The sequence below is a fragment of the Archocentrus centrarchus genome, chromosome 24, assembly GCF_007364275.1.
Source record: "Archocentrus centrarchus isolate MPI-CPG fArcCen1 chromosome 24, fArcCen1, whole genome shotgun sequence".
Classification (NCBI taxonomy): Eukaryota; Metazoa; Chordata; class Actinopteri; order Cichliformes; family Cichlidae; genus Archocentrus; species Archocentrus centrarchus.
This window is the reverse complement of record NC_044369.1, coordinates 26,896,210-26,918,544: the sequence shown is the minus strand read 5'-3', so window position 1 is coordinate 26,918,544 and position 22,335 is coordinate 26,896,210. Positions and strand designations below refer to the sequence as shown.

Below are 22,335 nucleotides of genomic sequence, written 5' to 3'. Positions count from 1 at the left end.
CCCATTTAGATTCTTCAGTTTTATTTAATTTTAGACCAATTTCTCATTGATCCTATCTTTCAAAAATCTTAGAGAAAATTGTCTCCCAGCAACTACAGGCCTTCTTAGAATCAAATGATATTGTTGAAAAATTTCAACCAGGCTTTAGATCTAGGCACAGTACTGAGACTGCCTTGTTGAAGATTTATAATGATATTGCTATGTCTGTTGATAATAGATACCTGGTTATTTTAGTTCTGCTGGATCTTACAGCAGCTTTTGATACCGTGGATTATTCCATTCTTCTGTCTCGACTGGAGCATTTTGTCGGTATTCGCGGTTCCGCCTTGAAGTGGTTCACTTTTTATTTGAAAGACAGAACGTTTTCTTTTATGATTAATAATGTATCCTCTTCATATGCACCTCTTTTAGTGGAGTTCCTCAGGGTTCTATCCTTGGTCCTCTTTTATTTTCCATATATATATGCTGCCATTGGGGGAAGTCATATCAGCGCATAATGTATCTTTTCACTGTTATGCTGATGATTTACAACTTTATTTGGCTTTTAAACCACATATGGCTAATCCAGTTTTATCTTTTATTGATTGTATAACTGATGTTAAAAAATGGCTAAGTGATAACTTTCTGGTTTTAAATCATCAAAAAACTGAGTGCATTTTATTTGGTGATGCTGCTGTCATAGACACCAGTGTTCTGCCCTTTAAGTTAAACTCTACAGTTAGAAATCTTGGAGTCTTATTTGATCAGGAATTCAATTTTGACAAACAGATTAATTCTGTAGTCCAAACAAGTTTTTATTACTTGCATCTACTGGCTAAAGTCAAATCTTTTGTAGATCGCACTGATTTTAGAGAGGGCAATTCACGCTCTTATTAGTTCCAGACTTGACTATTGCAACAGCCTCTATATTGGTGTTCGTCAGTCTTCTTTGAGACGACTTCAGCTTGTCCAAAATGCTGCTGCTCGTCTCTTAACTAACACCCCTAGACGCGAACATATTACGCCTATTTTGTTCAATCTCCATTGGCTTCCTGTTCATTATAGAATTCATTTTAAAATCTTGTTTGTTTTCAAAGTTTTGAATGGATTAGCCCCACTGTACTTATCAGATCTTTTAAGATTTGCTGTATATGAGAGATCTTTGAGGTCTTCTAATCGTCTTTTACTAGATGTCCTGAGAACCAGGTTAAAGCATTGGGGTGATTGGGCCTTTTCAGTGGCCGCACCCCCGACTGAGGAACAGCCCTCCTTTAGATTTTCGACTTATTTCTGATCTGAAAATTTTTAAATCTAAACTTAAGACTTATTTGTTTAAACAGACTTTTAATACCATGTAATGGAACGATCTTGTTTTTGTCTTTTGTGATGTAATATTATTGTATATTTAATGTTTTTGTAAAGTGCTTTGGTCACCTTGTCGGTTGTGTTAAAGCGCTATATATATTATATTAGCGCTATATAAATGAATAAATGAAATGAAATACATTTATCAGTGTAGCCAATTACTCATTCAGTGTATTCATCCAGGTCAAGTCCGTTGTCATTTGTGGCCGCCTCCTTGAAGATGTCCATAGTGAGATACCGAGTATATATATATATATATATATATATATATATATATATATATATATATATATATATACATGCTCATGAGCTCGTGACCAAAAGTGTGTACACTTGTTTTACATAAATTTAACTACACTGACTTTTATTGTTCAATCTTCCTTAACCCTTTAGCTAATAAAATGTTTTGTGCCTGGTTAAAGAATTCTCATAAAGTTTACACTGTTAAACAAGATTGATATAGTTGATCTGTACCCGTCCCCCCCCAAAAAAATATTGTTACACCTGCTAATACTGCATATAAATTAAATTAAATATTAAATTAAAAAAATGATCGTTTCAATCTGAATACTTTACTGATTGAGTGATCATATGCTTTTAGTCCAGATTGCTGCAACATCTTGTTCGAAAAACTAAAAATTGGCAGCAGAGTCTTAGAGCAAAACAGTAGGCGTCTGCAAAACTGTGTCTTCTTTAATAAAGTAAATAAGTTACCCAGATATTTTACATGTGAGTTCAGAGTTAAAATCTATGACATTAGACCATGAAAGATGCTGGGTTTGAAGCTGGAATACCTCATTCCTATAGGAGACACAGTTAGACTACACATTTTACTGGCTCAAATATCCAATAGCATCTGTAAACATTTTAATGTGGCAGTTATTATTAGGGCCCGAGCACGAACTGTGCGAAGGCCCTATTGTAATTGCTTCGTTTATTATTATTTTTTTTTTTATTATTATTATTATTATTATTATTATTCAGGCAAATGAATTGGCTTTTTGGGGGCTTTATCATATTCAAAAACTCATGAAACTTTGCACATGCGTCACACCTGGTGAAAATTTAAGTATTTTAATGGGCTCGGGCAAGGGCGCGCCCAAATGGCTCGCTAGCGCCCCCTAAACTGGAGCCCCACCGCTGTGTTTCACGTACATGAATGAAACTTCATACACATGTATATCATGTCCAGGCGCACAAAAAATCCTCTTGGAGCCATGCCCTAAACCCAACAGGAAGTCAGCCATTTTGAATTAATTATGCAAATTTGGCGATTTGCAGCCCTCACACTTTTTCTAATAACTCAGAGGTTTTAGACGTTATCATCTTCATATTTGGTTTGTCTAACCTACACCCCCAGGGGAATCTAAATCTCGAAAATGGTGAGTTTTTGCCAAGGGGGAGGGGTCCTTATGCCCCTTTGAACTTTGATCATTCGCCATGAAATTTTGATTGCCTCTCATTCATACCTACATGATCCAATGTGCATCAAACTTCTCCAGTAGGATAAGGGTGCCCCCCTGAATACATACATATGACAATATTTAATATCAGTCGCAGCGCCACCTAGTGGGAACAGGAAATGTCATATTTTACACTTGGAGGTCCAGCTCCAAGGTGGTTTAGCAGAACCATCTCAAATTTCACCTGGAAAGCCTTAAGAAGTTGGACTTACTGTGTTTTCAAAACTGTGAGTTTTTGACAAAAGGGCGTGACCCTTATGGGACGGCAAAGTTCGATGATTCGCCATGAACACAAAAATGGCTGTAACTCAAAGCCAACTTGCCCAATCTGGCTCAAACTTCAGTGGTGTGATAAGCACCCTGTCCTGAACACACTGATATGCATAAAGTCCATAAACGTTAGAGCGCCGCCTAGTGGCAGCTCGGAATACCTTAAAATAACAAGTTTTTTGAGTAGCCCCGGAGCTACGTTTTATCTACATGTATGAAAATGTACAGGCTCATGTAACATACTAAGACGTACAAAAAAGTCTCTTGGACCCATACCCCAAACCCTACAGGAAGTCGGCCATCTTCAATTGAAGGTGTCAATTTTTGCGATTTCCACGCCTGCTATTTGAACGAACTCGTCCTAGGGCATTTCACCCACTGACACCAAATTGGCTCCAGATCATCTACACAAGTAGCCCATCAAATATTGTGGAAATCTTTACAAAATATTAAACGGCCTTGTCACACCAGGCCATTAAATTTGGCCTTTGTTTTTCTCCCTCACCACCAAAATTGTTTGTGCACTTGTTCGCACATGCTTTGTCTGATCAGGCTGAAAATTTAATCACTCATGTACACACCCAGGCTGAATCCATAACTACAGATTCAAGACTGTAGGCGCAATAGCGCCCCCTACAGAAGCAAATGAAAATTTGTATGACCGTCCACAGAATTAGTTTTGCTCTGAAATACATGAAATATCTTTCACCATTCCTTACAAAATCCTCATCTATTTGATAAGCCTCCTGCCCTGAACAAATTGATATGCATAAAGTCCATAAACGTTAGAGCGCCCCCTACTGGCAGCTTTAAATATCATAATATACCATGTTTTTTAGCTAGCCCCTGAGTTACATTTTATCTACAGCTCTGAAATTTTGCACACTCATGTAACATCCTAAGACATACAAAAAAGTCTCTTGGAGCCATACTCCAAACCCTACAGGAAGTCCAGCATCTTCAATTGAAAGTGTCAATTTTTGCCATTTTCAGGCCTGCTATTTGAATGAACTCCTCCTAGGGCATTTCACCCAGTGAGACCAAATTGGCTCCACATCATCTAGACAAACAGCCCATCAAAAAAGTCAATCAGACCCATGCCCTATTTTGCATGCTGGAGCCGTGACCACACCCCCAAATATTCCATTGCGTCTATGCCGAGAGCAAAAGATACCTTTTCCTATAAAAGAATTCAACTTTCTAGAGACCCATCACGATCACAAAACCTCCGAGTGCGGCACGGGTCGACGAGCGCCACAGGTCGACGCGCGCGGAGTGCGAGGGCCCGATATCACCGCTTGCGGTTTTAATTATGTTTGTGTCTGAAGTGAAAAAAAGAATGTTTATTCATAGCATGCTCATAATTTTCTTCTTTTGATTTCTGTGTTTTAAATAAACAGGAATTAATGTGACGATGTCAGTCACATTAGGCACAGAATACAAAACAGACTACAATAATAAATCGAGCTCTGAATACAAAATGCTTGAATCAAAGATTAATTCTGTGGTAAGTGGATTTTTAAGACCATATCCAATTATATTAGTTGTTATCTAATGCTGATATTATTACTGATATGTTTTCCCACAGTTAAATGAGCAGTATAGGAGTATCAGTGGGTTTATCAAAGCTTTTGTCACAGGATTCAGGTAAAGTAATTCAGGAATAATAGAAGGAAAGATTGAACTAGAAGTCACCTGATTTCACATGATAACTTTGACCTCTGTTTGTTCTTACAGACAGGGAAGTGTTATCACAGACTTTGTTGTTCAGACAAAACAAGTTGATCAGAACGAAATGACTGAAGCAAATACACACTTCACAGAGGCCTTACAGTCTGTTGCCGCTGTCATTGGCTCAGTTATTGTACATTTTTTCAGTAAGTTGAAAAATAGATGTCACTTTTTGCTTAACAGAATTAAATGACTAACTCATTTATTACTAACTCATCTTTTATTAATTTTTTTATTTATTTTTTACAAAGGTTCAGGTTCAGTCAGCACTCCTGATGAGACTTATACTGGTAAAACCATGACGCTGATATGTGGCCCCACTAGCACTGATAATATTAAAATCGGAACAGTTTCTGATTCTGTTTGGAAATTTAATGACTTGGAAATTAAGTCTGAAAGGATTAAAATAGATTCTTCTAACAATCAGTCCAAGTTGATAGTTAAAAACGTCATTCCTGCTGATGCTGGTAAGTCAAAGCATTTGTTTTTCTTTTTAAAAAAATAATAGTTGTAATACTACATAATAGCTGTTACCAAGTCTACATTTCACATATTAATAGTGTGTGTAATTTCAAATCAGAATATAGTGTGCAAGACTAAACTGGCTTTTCAAGACAAAATGTTATTCCTGCATAGCCAATATATAATTGGTCAACATTACCAATTATATATTTACTGCTACCCATTATTTTATATAGTATACCAGTGTAATCCACAATGTCTACTTCTCTTAATCACAGGACGATATGAATGTATCCTTAAGAGTAGAGACTTTAATTTCATCCAAAGTGGAGTTGTAAAAGAAGCTCAGATCAAACAAGCTCCCATTGTCCAAGTACAAAGTAAAATTAATGTGAAATGCAAACAGGGACAGAAACAACCACTTCAATGTTGTGTGCAATCACCCTACAAAGTGACCTGGTATAATGGTTCATCTTTATTAATTTCTGGTAAGTATGAGCTGTTGTTGAATCTGTTTGTCTATCTATGCTGGGAACACAGCTATTAACAATTTCATATTAATAACAATGGCAAATGTCCACAGAAAATGTTGAAAAAAACTGCATCAAGTATGATTATGAAATGAAAAGCTGCAACGGATCACAAGCAGAAGAAAAAGTTTTTACTTGTAAGGTTGATGAACCAAAAGGGTATGAACAGACAACAAAACTGACCATTTTCACTGAAGGTAGGAGCAATGTTTGAAATATAACAACGTTATTTGTTTGCTTTTTAATGGTTTTAAATAACCAATTTATTGTTGTTGTTTTTAACTCTTAAGGTATTGAGTGTAATGACAGTGAGTACGGAGCTGGACGAGCAGGTGACAGAGCGACCAAAAGCTGTGATAAAGGTCAAGAGGGGAACAAGACTGCAGAATGTCAGAAGACAGGAAAGTGGACACTTGTGGAGGACATCTGTGTCATAATTAAAATCAATCAATTATTTACTGCTTCACAAGTAAGTGATCTACTAATGTACCAAACATTTCAGTGTATTGAAAGGAATGCAGCTTAAGGGTTTTGGGGAATTGCCTAATTTTTTTCATTTACCAGTTGATAGTTGCACACTGACAGCAACATTCCACCAGAGTTAGTGTTAATTATTTTGCGTAAGCAATTCCTAGAGGGTTGCATTTAGGAAGGGAATCTGGTGTAAAGTCTTGGCCATATCAAACATGCTGATCACAAACAATGAGATTTCTGTATCGGATCAATTGTGGCCCGAGTTAACAACGACCACCTCCAGTGCTGTTGGCCAGCAGGGCACTGGTGGAAACTGTGCTATTGATGGCTGAAAACAAAGGAAGAGGAAAGTGGGGAAGGTGGGTTAGGAGGAAGCAAGAAAAGGAAAAACAGACACGTGAAGGTGATAGTAGGGACCATGACTGTTAAAGGGATAGAGTACAGTGTCTTACCCATGCAGCCAATCACCAACCTTCCAATTAGTGGATGACCTGCTCTACCTCCTGAGCCACAACCACCCCAGGTTGAGGGTAGGGAAGGCCAGGAGCACTGGAGGTGGATTCAACCTGTTCTACCTGGAAGTAAGAATATGTAAATAGTGTTGTGGAGGGGAAGAGAATGTCAGACAGGATCATTTGAAGCTGGAAATTGAGAGTGAAGGGGCTTGTTGAATGTTGTTAATGCGTATGCCCCATTGGTTGGATGTTAGAACAGAAAGAGGAAAGAGGATTTCTGGAGTTGGATGAAGTGGTAGACAGTGTCTCCTAGAGGTGAGAGATTGGTGATTGTAACAGACATTTAGGTGAAGGGAACAGAGGTGACAAGTAGGTTTGGTAAGAATGGTGTTAAGGAGAGAAATGTAGAAGGACAGATGGTAGTGGACTGGGCAGAAAGGATGAAAATGACAGTGGTGAACAAGTACATCAAAAAGAGGGAGGAACACAGGGTGATGTATATTATTGGAGGAAGGTGCACACAGGTGGACTCTACCTTATACATAATGTGTAATGTGAAAGAGATATAAGACTGCAAGCTGTTGTCAGGGGAGAATGTACCAAGGCAGTGTCTGCAAGATGACGCTGGACATCAAAAAGAGGAAGCTAGTGTCAGGTAAACAGGTTGTTTATGAAGGAAGACACCTGAAACACTTTAATTAAAAAAGTAAGACATTTAATATATTAAAGAATTAGAAAATTTACACATGCCCATGTGGGGACTCAGAGTAAGAGTGTGCTCTCTCTCTCTCCGAGCCCGTGTTCCTGACTAACCACAACATCTTTATACCGCCACTTATCTAAACATAAACAAATTCTGGGTGCTATGAGTTGGCCTTCATCACTCAGTCTTGTACAAGCTGGTTTTTCATGACCCAGATTCCTCTCATCAGCAGTGGAGTCATAAAGCACAAGAGCAAGCACAGAGCAATTTTGTCCAGATAATAACAGAACATGGTGACGTTTTAATTGTACGTTCTTGTGGCTGAACCTCAAGATAAGATGAACTGAGACAGAGAAGTTAGTCAGCACTTTCTGATCTGTTGCTCTCTGTCTAATGTATTATTTAATTGTTTATTATTTGGTTGATCCACTGTTTTTTAATTTACTGGAGTTTACCTTTAAACTTTTGTCCTTTATTCATTGAGTTAAAAAAATCCTTAACACAAGTGAAGGCAGGGGCAAGGATTAAATGGTGGACACAGAAGAAGGAAGACTGTTGTAGAGTTCAGGATGGAGTTCAGATAGGCTCTGGATGCCAGGAAAGATGTTTGGTGTATCCTCTGGACAGAGGACTCTGTGGTGGGATGAGGGAGTACAGGAAAGTATTCAAAACAAGATGTTAGCAAACAAAAAGTGGGATAGTCAGAGATAGTCAGAGAATTTTTTTTTCTTCTGCTCCTCAAAGGAGACAGGCACACTTTTCTTCTCTCCCCAACCCTTCCTTTTTTACCCTGCTTTGCTGCATAGAGCATCTCTTCACTCAACTTTCTAACTAGAATTTGTAATTATGGATCTGATCAGCTGGTCTCTCAATGCATTTTTTTTGATCAAATTTTTCACCATGAGGAGATTGGGGGAAGGAGAACATTCCTGGCTGGCTACGTTTTGGATTCCTGTGTGGGTGGAAGATGACGTGCCTGGCCGTACTGTCACTAGGATTTCTCTGAATTGGTCCTGGAGATGCCTGGCTTGTCGTTACAATTTGGGAAGTCTAGGCAGCTGTTGGGCCTTGGTAAGGCTGCTTATGATGGGACTGCAGGAAGGGACAGGTACAACTCAGACTCTGTATACTGTATCTGGAGCTGATTCAGAGGGGTAAGATCTTGGAGATAATTGGATTTTTTTTCGCCACTGAGAAGTGCCAGAAAGACTGAAGGCTGTCAACAAATTAATCAGTACAGCCTGAACCAAAACAAGTCGTAGAATCAGAAATTTGGCTCCCTGGCGGCCTTGGACTGCAGCTTATCAAATTGTTCTCCTGGATGTTTTGTAAACAGATGCCCTATGCCCCCGCTGTCCTGTCTTCTTCTGATCTGTGTTGAACTGATCTCCCTTGACCTAGCTGCTGATGAACTCCACATCTTATCAGAACTGTTAGCTGAGGAGGGAGTTTGAATCAGCTCACAGTAGCCCGATCCCCGCCTCTCGCCTCTGCTGGCTCTCTTCGTCCCTGTCCTCCCCACCCTAGTGCTCCCATGCTTTATGCCATGTGCTTCTTGCACTATCACAGAGGTTTTTGTAACCTTATACTATGTGTGTATGTATACAAAGAATGAGATGATTTTTTCCCCCTCACTCATCCTTATATGTTTTCGCTATTGTTTCCATCTTTTTAATGGCAGCGCCTCCAGAAGGGGGGAGCATGGCCACAGTTCACCTATCTCCCCATGTTTGTTTGGTTGTCTTCTTGCATGGGTGTTCTATTAACTGTAATTTCCCCATTGTGGGATCAATAAAGTATCATTCAAATTAAGAAAGAAGTTGGGAGTATTGGGAGGATAGCAGTATAGCAAAGAGGTGGGAAAGACAAAGAAAAACAATTTATAATCAGTTGGTGCAGTGGTTAGCACTGCTGCCTCACAGTTAGAATACCGTCTGGAAGGCCTGGGTTTGACTCCACCTTGGCCCAGGCCCTTCCCTTTCTCTGTGTGGAGTTTGCATGTTGTCTGCATGGGTTTTCTCTTTGTACTCTGGTTTCCTCCCATAGTCCAAAGACATTCACTTTCTGGGGTTAGGTTGATTGGAAACTCTATATTGCCCTTAGGTGTGGATGTTGTCTGTCTCTCTGTGTTGGCCCTGCGACAGGCTGGCAACCTGTACAGGGTGTACCCTGCCTCTTGCCCTGTGTCAGCCGGGATAGACTCCAGCCCCCCGCAACCGTGAATGGCTGTATGTATGTGAAGCTGGACAATAAGGAATAGTAAGTATTGTTTTGATTGGCTAGGCAGAGCGATTGAGCTGGAAGTAATGTGCAGCAGGTCGGGGAGTTAAGGACAGAAATGAAAATGTTCTTACAAGTGAAGACAGTGTTTTTAGAAGGTGGAAGAAATACTTTGAGAAGTAGAAAATGAGAGCAAAGAGGATGGATGGAAAACAGTTACTGAATCAGGATGTGTAGAGGATTAGTAAGGAGAAAGTGAGAACAGTTATGAAGAGGATGAAGAGTGGAAAGGTGTTTGTTCCAGATCACATGGAGGTATGGAGATGTCTGTGAGAGAAGGCAATGGACTTTTTGACTGTTTTATGCAGTCTTGGAGAGTGAGAGGATACCTGAGGAACGGAGAAGATGTGATGTTTGCTTTGAGAGTGTTGATGGAGAAGTACCACCTCTGTCATCTTGTATTATTCTCTTTCAGGTTATAATGGAGACCAGGGGTTACATTAGCTTTATCTGCTTATTTAGTAAAATAAAGGATTGATGTTTTAAATAAGTTATATAAAAAAACACACATTAATTGTTTTGAGTATTCTTTATTGAGTTAGTTTGTGTTAAAGTGACAGTTATGAAAGGTGAAGAAATGGGACTGACCATCCTACCTGTATAGAAAGAAAAACCTTAGTCAGAACTGTTGACAATAATCTGTTTCACAATTTTCATTCTGTGTTGTAAATATTTGGCGTGTGGTAAGGTTAGCAGTAGTGAGGTTTCGAAGCGTGTATCGAGTAATTCAGGGGGGCTTTTGTGAAACACGTATCGAGGCTTGTGTCGTGACGTTTGAAGCCTCACAAGCCGGCTGTACCACGTGAGTAATTCAGGAAACGATTCATAAGTTTGGTGTGCGATTCGAAATATAATGGGCAGCGAAATGCAACAGATCCCCCCTCACAGATTGTGGTATTGGCGACTGTTGCGTGTTTGTTTGAGCTGCTTCTTTTTTGGTGTTGGAAACAGCCAGAAAAAGGAGATTTTCATTGTTTGGGAACGTTTTCAGCTGATCTCTCCTAATAATGTGTGTGCATAGTAATAAATTATTACCCCAGCATCATCTGTGCCCTGTTAAAGTGTATTTTCTGGTGCAGGTGAAACCGTTTCAAATAAAAGAAAACACCTGAAGCTCAGCACTGCGGCAAAGCTGTTATTTCTAAATAAAAACGAATAAGTAAAATGTCCCTAGTGAGCACACTTACCAACCAAGTAACACAATCACGATCACATCACAACTCTCTCCCCAATTTATTTCCACTTTCCCTCTTGACCCCAACATTGTATCATAAAGACAGGCACCATATTAGTTAGCTCAGGATTTATTTATTGTCATCACAAAAATCGTATATTCTGTTCAAAGCTTCACGCACCAAATCCTTGGTGTGATTATAATCAGTCTGTCTGTTTTACATTGACTGTCCTCTTGATGGCGCAGTTTCAACCCATGGGTTCACCGATTGACTGGAAAGCTTAAATTAGGGATCCTCAAGTCCAGGCCTCGAGGCCATTATCTAATAGATTTTTACATGAACAAAATAAATTTGTGGAGCAGAGTTTAGGTAGCTGCTCTGCACTGTGTTGGCGTGTGGCTTTGAAGAGCATAACAATGTAGGAATCAGATCCTTAAACTTAGTTACAGCACTTTCAGAAAGACTTTTACTGTAATGTGCTGTAACATTGTCCTGTCTCTCTCCCCTCAGCCCAACCGGTCATGGGTCTTTGATTAATTAATAAGCCAGAGTGGAAGATTGCTGCTAATTCTCCTCCTTAACCTGTGCTTCAAGCATTCTGACAGTTAATGTGACTCGGCGGTGTTGATTAATTTAAACTAACAGATTCATCCTGCTGTAACCAGGTTTCTGTAAGGCAGAATAAATCAATATGTTGATCAATTATTAAATCACTTAGTAGCAGGGACTTGGAAGAGAGAGACCTAATGTTGAATAATCTACATTTAACTGTTATACTCGTTGGTGTAGTTGAGGATACTATATTATTTTTTCTTTTTGAATTTTTATGCTTAAATAGTTTTTTGCTGATTTTAGGTTTGTTTCAAAGTACGTTTGATCAGCCATCTCAGCAGTGATATGCTCTGTGTTAACCAGCTGTTCGTGGCAGGTAAGGGCAGGTCACAGGTGCATCAGCGGCGATCGCCCGGTGTTATAGGGTTAAAGGAGGGCAAGCTGTTCCACTGGGTTAAGTCAAAAAGCTGATAACTAAGATTTATTTGGCTCAAACATGTTCTTCAGGCATCCTAGTCACCCAGTGATAACGTTAAATGAACCATAACTAGAGGGTTGGCACTCCCCACTGGCCATTGCTGCCCCCTCTCTGGGGTGAAGTCACTTTGCAGTTCCGGGGCAGGTGGCTGAATGTTTTGGCATGGTTGCTGACCAGCTCTCTTTGAGGTTATGATCTGGGTGTCTTCGGTTTCTTCGGCTTGGGGAGGGGAGATTCTTGGGCGCTTAGACCCTGGGCCCTATTTTTGGCTTGGAGTGGGGTGGCCAGCCTCTGTAGGGGTCGGCCCCCCGCTACCTCTGGTTCTCTGCTGCTCTTGACCTTTGGCCGTGGGGGCACTGGCTGGGCCTCCCTCTTCCTTCTGCTGGGGTTGGCATGGGGATGTTATTGGGATGTGTGGCCTCATTTCTTCAGTGCATCTCAGGTGCGACGGGCAGCCCAGGACTTCTGGGTCCTTCTTTATCTGTCGTTGCAGCTTCTCACCCTCATTACCAAAAGTTCATGACAAACACACAATACACACACACTTACACTCGCTCGCTCACTCGCTCACTCACAAACAGTCAAACAAAGAAAGACTATGTGCTAGGTTCTGTTTAGGTTTTTGTGTTTCAGGGGCTGTTTATTCTCTTTTTTTTGTTATAGTCATAGCATCTGGGAACAAATTATATGTGCTATATTCCTGACAACATAACATAACATCTACCTTCTTATATTTTTAAATGATAATGGCCTGTAGCCTTTTTTAAACTGAATCGCAGAGCAGCATTTTTTTTTTATATGTGTTCTCAGAGTTCAATTAAATATTGTTTGTAATAGTTCATTTTATGAATGAAATGGTTTGGTATTTTTCAGGAAGAGCTCATTTAAATGCTGTCATCAAAATCTGTTTTTGTGTTTTCTTCTTTTTACTCTTTTTCAGGACCTGGTTGTTGAAAAAGTGCCAAATTTTGTTGCAGAACTGAGTGAAACTGTCAGTGGCAGTGCAAAAGAAATTGCAAATTCGTCTGCAACAATATCAGCTATTGTTAACATCCTAAATAACATTGCAAATGTTTCCACTAATGTCAATGAAACTGTCATGCAGGTAAATCGTGCCTTTCATTTTTAAATCTTTCAGTAAATGTTCTGGCAATAAAGGTTACTTTTTCACCCCATGATGGGGTTCTTTCCTAATAATATAACATCTCTTCATCTGCAGAATGTACTAAACACCATTGATGTCATTATTGGTGATGATGCAAAAAAGTCCTGGGGCTTTCTGAATGAAAAAGCCAACAATGCCAGCTCAGCATTACTGGGTTCACTGGAGACACTCACCAATGGGCTGGATGGTAGATTTTCCATAGCAACTGAACGGATCACACTCAACAGAACCACATTCAACAACTCATTCACTGGAGATCTTAACACTAACTTTTTCATAAAAATTCCACACACTGACATTTTCAATGTCTTTATTACTACAATTACTTTTCCTACCCTGAGTAATGTCATGCCAGTAAGGAACTCCACTTTTGACACCACCGCCATCAACAACAATGTTAATGCCACCAGCAACGAAACTCATGAAACTAATGATGCCATTAACGCTGCTGTGGTGCTTGTCAAAATCGATGCAACCATTCAAAGTGTTACTCTCAGCTACAAAAAGTTAAACACCTCCCTGTCACAGAACCCACAATGTGTCTTCTGGAATTTCACACTTTTTGATAATCTTGGTGCTTGGGATAATGAAGGATGTACATTTGTTTCTGATGAAAATGATAACGTAACCTGCCACTGCAACCACCTGACATCTTTCTCTATTCTGATGTCAACTCGTGTCCCTCCACTAGTTAGAAAACTCTTAGATATAATCACTTATATTGGGGTTGGAATATCTTTGGCAAGTTTGGTTATATGCCTTATTATTGAAGGATGTGTTTGGAAAGTCATTACCAGAAACAGTACTGCCTTCATGCGTCATGTTTCCATCATTAACACTGCTCTTTCTCTGCTGATTGCTGACATATGTTTCATCATTGGGGCTGCTATTGCTAAGAACCCCAGTGAAAACCCTGGAGAGAACTATGATGTTCCAGTTGGACCATGTAGCACAGCAACATTCTTCATGCACTTTTTCTACCTTGCTCTGTTCTTTTGGATGCTTGTCTCAGCCCTTCTCCTCTTTTACCGGACAGTTATGGTCTTCTCCCATATGTCTAAGTCAACCATGTTGGCCATCGGCTTCAGTTTAGGCTATGGCTGCCCTCTGATTATAGCTATGATTACTGTTGCTGTCACAGCATCTAACAATGGATACATAAGGGACCGTGAAGCTTGTTGGCTTAACTGGAATGAGACAAAAGCCCTGCTTGCTTTTGTGATACCTGCCCTGACTATAGTTGTTATCAACATTTTGATAGTAATTGTGGTCTTGTTCAAAATGATGAGAAGAGGTGTGGGAGACACTGTCCAAAGAGATGAAAAACATACATTGATTGTCATTTTAAGATGCGTGGCCATTTTGACTCCTTTATTTGGATTAACCTGGTCTTTGGGAGTGGGAACTATGGTCTCTCCAACAAATCGAGGAATTCATATTGCCTTTGCATCCTTCAATTCATTCCAGGTAGTTACAAACATGAACATCTAATGCAATAATTAAATGCGTAGGAGGCAGTAATTCAATAAACCTTTTTTTTTTTAAATAAAGGATGTTTTTCTTTTCTTAGGGTTTCTTCATTTTATTGTTTGGGACACTATTTGATTCAAAGGTATGCTGATTTATAATTAAACCCTTGCACTATACCTGTACAGGAGGAGCATTGAGAGAAAGTTAATGTAGCAGCAGCAGTTCAAGGAAGAATACAACCACAGAACAGAATTGAATTTTTCCTAATATTTGCTTGTCTCTGCAGATCCGTATGATCCTCTCAAGACGTGTGCCTAGACTAAGTACGAGCTCATCAAAGGTAAGTGATCTTTTTAATGTAACACAAATATTATCTTTCATTGAATAGTTCGATGGCCGGAGGCATGAGTGTCCTTCAGGTTGGATGAGTCTGTTTTTTGGAAACTAAGATGATGATGACGCTTTGAATGTGTGTGGGAGTTCTGCATCTGTTAGAGACTGATTGAACATGTCTGTGTACACACCTGCTAGGTGTTCAATGCAGGCCTTGGTGATACTCCGTTTAAGCCCATTGTCTTATGTGGGTTCACTTCCTTTAGGGCCTTCAGGGCCTACTGTATGTGTATCACTTGAAATGCAGAATTGACAGGGTCACAGGAGAATCTGTGTTGAGCTGGTCGAATTTTGCATAGAAACTGTTCAGGCAGTCTGGTGGAGCGGTGTCTCTGATCTCAGCGCTGTGTTCTTCTTGTGGTTTGTGGCAGACTGGATACCCTGCCACATACCACGTGTTTTGTTTTCCAGGTATAGAGGCTTTCCAGTTTTGGGGAATGTGCCCTTTTTCCTGCTCTGATGGACCTGTGCAGCTTTTACTGTGCCCACTTGCATGCTGCTTGCTTCATTAAACAAAGGCTTTTGGTTTGGAAAGACACAAACAGTTCTGGTGGGAACACCAATAGAAGTGCACCAACTGATGTAGTTGCTGACAGTCACCAAATGATCATAAATATTGTTTGTTGCCTCTCTAAGGATGCCCACCGTGTTTCTAATGCATAGACAGCTCTGCAGGTTTGCCAGTGCACTTTCAGTCCAGGTGTTAATCACTCTAGTGTGACTGGGCTGGCCTTTAGCTGTTTGGTGTAGGTGGATCCTACTGTAACCAGGTCTTTATAAGGAGGAAAAATCAATATATTGATCAATTATTTAATAGTTTACTAGGAGTGGCCTAATGTTTAACAGTCCATATTTATTTGATTTACTCTGGTGCATTTCAGTGTGTTGTATTGTTCTTTCAGTGTGAATTTTTGTACTTAATTTTTGGTTTGCTCTTTAATGGGAGCAGACAGCATCTCTATGAGGATGGGATTTTGGAGGATTGGCAGGAGGAGCGGAGCTGCAGAGAGGCGTGTAAGACTGCAAATCTGCTTCCTGGTCCCAACTCTGGATATTCACGTTTTATGGTGTTTAGTAAATATTGCAAGACTTTTCAAAATGAGAGCTGAATGGATGCCATCTTTCCTAACAAAACTAGGTTTTCCTGAGAAAGCTTCCCAATTATCTTTGAAGCCCATGTCATTTATTGGACACCACTCAGGGGGCTAAACATGTCGCTACTGGTCTGATTGGTGCGGGCACCAGAGAAAATTACAGAGCCTTAGACTGTTTCAGCAAAATTACACACAAACTCAATATCGATTTTAGTGACCTCTTGATGCAACTGGGTGTCATTACTGTCAACGTGAATTACAGTCCTACAAAATCGATGTTTATCCTTAGCTGGTAGTTTCAAATTTCCTTCAGTGTTGCATGATCTGGACCGTGGAATACAATCAACTATGGTCTGGTCTGGTCTGGTCTGGTCTGGTATGGTATGGAGTCTGTAGCTTCACATGTCCAAGAATAGAGTCACCAATAACTAGAGTTTGCTCCTCAAACCCTCAGATTGTTGATGTACTGGGGGCTTCTGTTTAGATCTACGCTTCTTCCTCACAATCACCCAGCTGGCCTGATTTCTCAGTTATCTGTGCCACAATCTGCTGTGGTACAGATAATTGGGAGTACCTTGGCCCACACTGGGGTCTGTGTTGTTTTAGGCTATATTTCAACTGTGCAGAACCGGGTTTCCAATTCACTGACCCTGGCTTCCAAAACTATAAACAAATTATATCTATTAAAGACCAAGGAATAACTAAAAATTTGACAAACTGAGCAGGAAAATGCTGGTAAGACACCTGAATAATCACTGGCCACATGTGTGACACAATATGTGAATACTAAGAATATAATTTGCAGGTGATTCAAGAGAAAATGTGTTCTGATAAAGCATAATGTAGGTTACAGTATGAAATACGTCACTATGTAAAAGATTGTAATTAATCAAGCTACACAAAACACCACTGTGTAACAAGAATGGGAAGTGATACAGTACAATACCGCAGTGAGAGCGATACCAAGTATGATATTGAAAAAGTAAAATACTGTGTACTGAATAGAGCTAACTTTATATTTCTTTGTTTCTACCGTAGAGCACAAGCACTGGCATTTTTACTTTCAGTGGAATTAACTTAATAAATCGACTCAGAAGGAGGCAATGTAAGTTAATTTTCATTAAACATTTGTGTTTACTTACTGTGAATCAGCTGAATTATCACTTTTGCATGTTATCTTTCAGATCACTACCGTGTTTCAGAGGCTGAAAACTCAAACAGCAGTGGTGCATCTGAATCATTCATGTATATCTGAATGGTTGCAATAATGAATTCACATTAAATGAATTCAATTAACAGTAAGAAAGCAAGAACAATATGTCTCATGTAAAGATCAGTGGCGTGATATTGTAAATATAAATGTAAAACAGTATTGTGACTTTGCACTTGTTGCTTCTTGCAGCAGTGTTCAGGATCACTAAAGGTGCACAATGATGATGGCAGGCACTAAGCAACTTCTAAGAAATTACATTGTATGCCTTGTAAAATGTTTCCAGTGTTTCATTATAATTGTATTGTTAGTACTTTAAATGGCATATTTTTCATTGAAAACCTGCTATTGATGTTATTGACTGATATAAATATATATAATCTTTTCTGAAATTATCAGAATTAAAACAACCTGAAAATAAAATTACATTGTTATATTTGTGATGTTCACTTACACTTAATAAATTAGATAATTAACAGATTGCTAAATGTAACACAAAAATACATTCTAGGAAGAAACTTCTGTTTTTTTCTGTTGATTGTAGAGCAGCCTAATGCTTTAGCTGTTGACCCTGATCAAATATCCACTGAAAGTTCAGCAGTGTTGATACCATCATCCCCGTTTGTTAGGGTTTTTGCCATAAATCACCATTTACTAAACCCCTCCTCTAAATAGTGGTTCAACCAATCCAGGCTTATTATAATAATAATACCTTTAATTTATAACTCACTTTACATTTTAAAAAAACCTCAAAGTGCTACAAAACAAAAAACATAACAAACAGTAAGAGTATAAAACACACTAAATAACAGACCATGGTGTAAATTAAGATACACCAGGGTGTAGATAAAATAGCTAAAAATTATGGACAAAGATTAAAAGCTCTTATAAAAAGAAAAGTCTTTAAGCCCTTTCTAAAACTGTCCAAAGTTTGAGGCGCTCTCAGTTCAGATGGAAGCAAGTTCCATAGACGAGGGGCAACCACACAGAAAGCCCGGTCACCCATAGTCCGTAAATTTGTCCTTGGTACGATGAGGGAGTTTGTGTGAGCCGATCTGGAGGAGCGTGTCATACATTTTAAAGAAAGAAGTTCTTTAAGGTAGGAAGGGGCATTGACATAGACGCATTGATAGGTAAGAAGAGCGACCTTATAGTCAATCCTGTAAGAAACAGGAAGCCAGTGGAGGGACTGAAGAGTTGGTGTAATATGATCGTATTTGCGAACTCCCTTCAGTTTTCAGGGCCGCAGCGTTTTGAATGTACTGGAGTTTCTGAAGACTCTTGTAGGGGATGCCGACAAAGAGTGCATTACAGTAATCCAGTCTGGAAGAGACAAATGCATGGACCAGTTTCTCTGCAGAGTTAAGAGAGTTGGAGAGTTAAGATAGGGCGGAGTTTTGCAATATTGAGATTTTACTAAGGTGGTTTATATGGAGTTCCATGTTGAGTTGGGGATCCATCCTAACACCAAGATTGGTAACTGATGAGGAGAGAGGAATACTGTGTCCGAGAAAAGATAAACTAACGATGGGTGATGATTTGATCTGGCGGAGAGTACCAATCATGATTGCTTCTGTTTTAGAGCTGTTAAGCTGGAGAAAATTATCTTCCATCCATCCCTTGACCTCCTCCAGACATTTAACAAGCCTTGGCAATGATGGAGACGGAGATGACGAAGGTGCAGGTGGAAGAGGCTCGTCAGCAGTGGCTTTAACATATAACTGCGTGTCGTCAGCATAGCAGTGAAACGAAACACCATGTTTGTTTATGATCTGACCCAGAGGAAGCAGATAAAGGTTAAACAAAGCTGGTCAAAGCACAGATCCCTGGGGCACCCAACAGGTGACAATGTGGGGTTCCGATTTGGCCAATGCAACACATTCCGATCGATTTGTGAGGTAAGAACTGAGCCAATCAAGGGCTGGGCCAGAAAACCCAGTGGTGTATTGAAGCCTGTGTAATAGGATGTCATGATCAACCGTGTCGAATGCTGCCGATAGGTCCAGGAGGATGAGAACGGAGGGGGAACCATTATCGGCTGCCATCAACAGGTCATTCTTGATTCTCACGAGTGCTGTTTCTGTGCTGTGGGCAGTGCGAAATCCAGATTGAAATTTTTCATAGAGATTATTGCAGCTAAGATGATTTTGGAGATGCATTGCAACAACCTTTTCCTTTAGAAATAAATGAGAGGTTTGAGATTGGCCTGTAGTTTACTAGGTTATCCAGATCAAGGGTAGGTTTTTTTAGTATGGGTCTGATGATGGCTTTTTTCAAAGAAGAGGGAACATGGCCACTTCACATGGAGAGGTTGACAATAGAACAGATGATGGGGGTAAGAAGAGGTAGATATGTTTTCACCAAGGTGGTAGGAAGAGGATCTAGGGAACATGTAGTGGTCCTCATCTTCCTGATGGTGTCCTGGATCTCTTCTGATGTAACAGTTGGGAAGCAGGTGAAGGGGTGAGAAGTAGCACTCAGGCTATAATCTGAAATGACAGTTTTAGAACCTGATAGAGCTGTACGTATTGAGGAGATCTTGGATGTAAAGAAGGCCATAAACCTGTTGCATTGCTCCACTGCGACATCAGAGGTAATGGTAGGAGAAGATTTCACAGTAAGAAGACAGTTTACTGTTTTGAAGAGCTGTTTGGAACAACCAGGGTTTCTACCAATGATGTCAGAGAAGAACTGCGAACGGGCAAATTTCAAGGAATGAGCATAGGCCCTTTGATGTGCTCTGTACATTTGTTTATGCACAGTGAGCCCCATAGATATATATCGGCGCTCCAGGGCCCGTCCTGCAGTCTTCATTTTCCGAAGTTCACTTGAATACCAAGGAGCTGACCAAGAGAATGTAACAGTTCTTGTTTTAATTGGCACATGGGAGTCCAAGAGGTTACTAAGATGAGTGTCGTAGTAACCGAGTGCCTCATCAGCTGATGTAAAGTCTCTACAGAGGCACTGAAGCTCAGCTACAAAGCCAGATGTGTCAATGTTTTTAATATTTCTAAAACATATCTGGTGTTTAGGCTTTTAGTGAGTGCAGTGGAGCGTAGTTTCAAAGATATTGCCTTGTGATCAGATACACCCAGGTCATAGGCCTGCAGATGAATAGGAAGCGTGGCGCTTGTGATAACAAGGTCCAGGGTGTGACCCCCTTTATGAGTAGGGATATGGACATGCTGCCTTAAGTTAAAGCAATCTAGTAGTTGGAGAAATTCGGCAGCAAGATGATCAGTAGGGACGTCGACATGAATGTTGAAGTCTCCCAGTATGATAATATTTGCTGAAGACACGAAAATGGTGGATAAAAGATGAGACATCTCGGAGATAAAGGATGCATTTGGTTTTGGTGGTTGGTAGATGAGGAGAACTAACACTGAGGTAGGTAAGTTTGATTTAAATGCCAAGCATTCGAAAGATGACCATTCAGGTAGGTTTACTGAAGAAAGATCCAGGTTATTACGGTAAATTACTGCAAGTCCACCACCACGCCCCTTACTACGGCTTTCTGAAAGTAACTGTATTCTGTAGGACAGCACTCAATTATTATTACAGAAATTATTAACGTTTACAGGCTGAGGCTAAAAGGAGTGACAACTCCAGGTCCAGGTCATGTTTGTAAATGAGAACTGGTTCTCAAACATTTTACCTGTTAAAATAAAGGTTTAAAAAACTGTAGAAATAAATGTTTGTGAACTTTTGATTTCTGTTTAAGTATGGCCTAAAATATCACCTGATTTTTAGCACAAGCCCTAAAACCAGATAAAGAGAACCCAACTAAACAAATAAAATGAAAATATTTTACTTCATTATTATATTTGAGAAATGTGATCCACTAATGCATATCTGTGACCAACAGAGAGCACTCCATGAGAAAGACTTGAAGCAAACAATTCCTGCCTACAGCTTCCTCTCTCTGGTCAATCAAAGAGGAATTGTCTCTAATTTAATGTTTTCAAGTGGAAAGTGTATAGTTGTAGCATTCACATTGTTTTTCCAGTATGATGCAATGATATCATCCAACCTAACACCTCTCCCATTAAAGGTGTGAGTGCCTGTGAGTCTTTGATCCCTCAGCTGCTCAGAGAGAGAGCTCTCCTTTTCCCCAAGGTGTGTTTTTTATGTGCAAACTGATGTGTTACTCATTAATAAGAGTTGTTTACATATGAAGTATTTTCAACAAAGTTATACATTTGAACAGAAACAAAGATCTAAGAACAATAGGGACTACTGGCAAACTCATTTCATTTTATGGAAATTATTCACTTCATTTTATGGACTCAGGTTAATGTGAGTCACTCAGAAATGAGCCTTAGGGTTGGATATTTCCATTTAATATTTTCTCTAACCCTCTTTTTACTTTGCTGAATACAAGGCATTTTTGATTAAATAACAAGTACATATTCTATAACATGTGCTATTAACATGTGCTGTGTATCAACTGAAAATCTTATGCTGTGTGGCAACCTCTGACCTCTAAAATTAAAATGTAAAAAATTCTGTTGCTGTAGTCATACAGCTGTGTACTACATACCTCAGCATCCACTGACCCTGCGCTGTGATTTTACATGGCTTCCATTTCTTGGAAGCAGTATAAACTCGGTCACCTACAACATTTCCAAACAGCTCACCACCATCTTATCTCTGCTTGTTGGCAACACAGCCCACCACACTGAAAACTCCACAGATTTTATGAACAAGGTCCATAATCTTGTACTGAATCCAGATGAAACCATGGTGTCCTTTGATGTGGTTTCACTTTTCACTTGCATACCCACAACTGAGGCAGTGGAGACTGTCAGAAGTGGACTACAGGAAGATGACTCCTTACAGAACAGAACCAGCTTTACCCCAGATCTGATTTGTGCACTTTTAGACCTCTGCCTTATCACAACATATTTTAAATACAATGATGGATTCTACAGACAGAAACATGGATGTGCCACGGGCTCCCCAATGTCACCCATTGTAGCCAACGTTTACATGGAGGAAGTGGAAAGTAAAGCTCTTGGTTCTTTCAAAGGGGTGGCACCTAGCCACTGGTACAGATATGTAGATGACACCTGGGTCAAAATCAAAA

At 39.8% G+C, this 22,335-nt stretch overlaps 1 protein-coding gene across 1 annotated transcript in view; it reads left to right on the top strand.

The window, feature by feature from the left end:
* Positions 1-17,484, top strand: part of LOC115774669 (adhesion G protein-coupled receptor F5-like) — a 38,711-nt gene extending 21,227 nt beyond the window's left edge. Inside the window, exons 20-30 of the mRNA XM_030722025.1 lie at positions 4,815-4,954; positions 5,060-5,275; positions 5,549-5,758; positions 5,854-5,997; positions 6,091-6,269; positions 12,858-13,022; positions 13,137-14,549; positions 14,653-14,694; positions 14,839-14,892; positions 17,078-17,144; positions 17,224-17,484. Of these exons, the coding sequence (XP_030577885.1) occupies positions 4,815-4,954; positions 5,060-5,275; positions 5,549-5,758; positions 5,854-5,997; positions 6,091-6,269; positions 12,858-13,022; positions 13,137-14,549; positions 14,653-14,694; positions 14,839-14,892; positions 17,078-17,144; positions 17,224-17,294 (2,701 nt within the window). The 3' untranslated portion in view covers positions 17,295-17,484. The remainder of the gene's footprint in view (positions 1-4,814; positions 4,955-5,059; positions 5,276-5,548; positions 5,759-5,853; positions 5,998-6,090; positions 6,270-12,857; positions 13,023-13,136; positions 14,550-14,652; positions 14,695-14,838; positions 14,893-17,077; positions 17,145-17,223) is intronic.
* Positions 17,485-22,335: the final 4,851 nt, after the last annotated feature.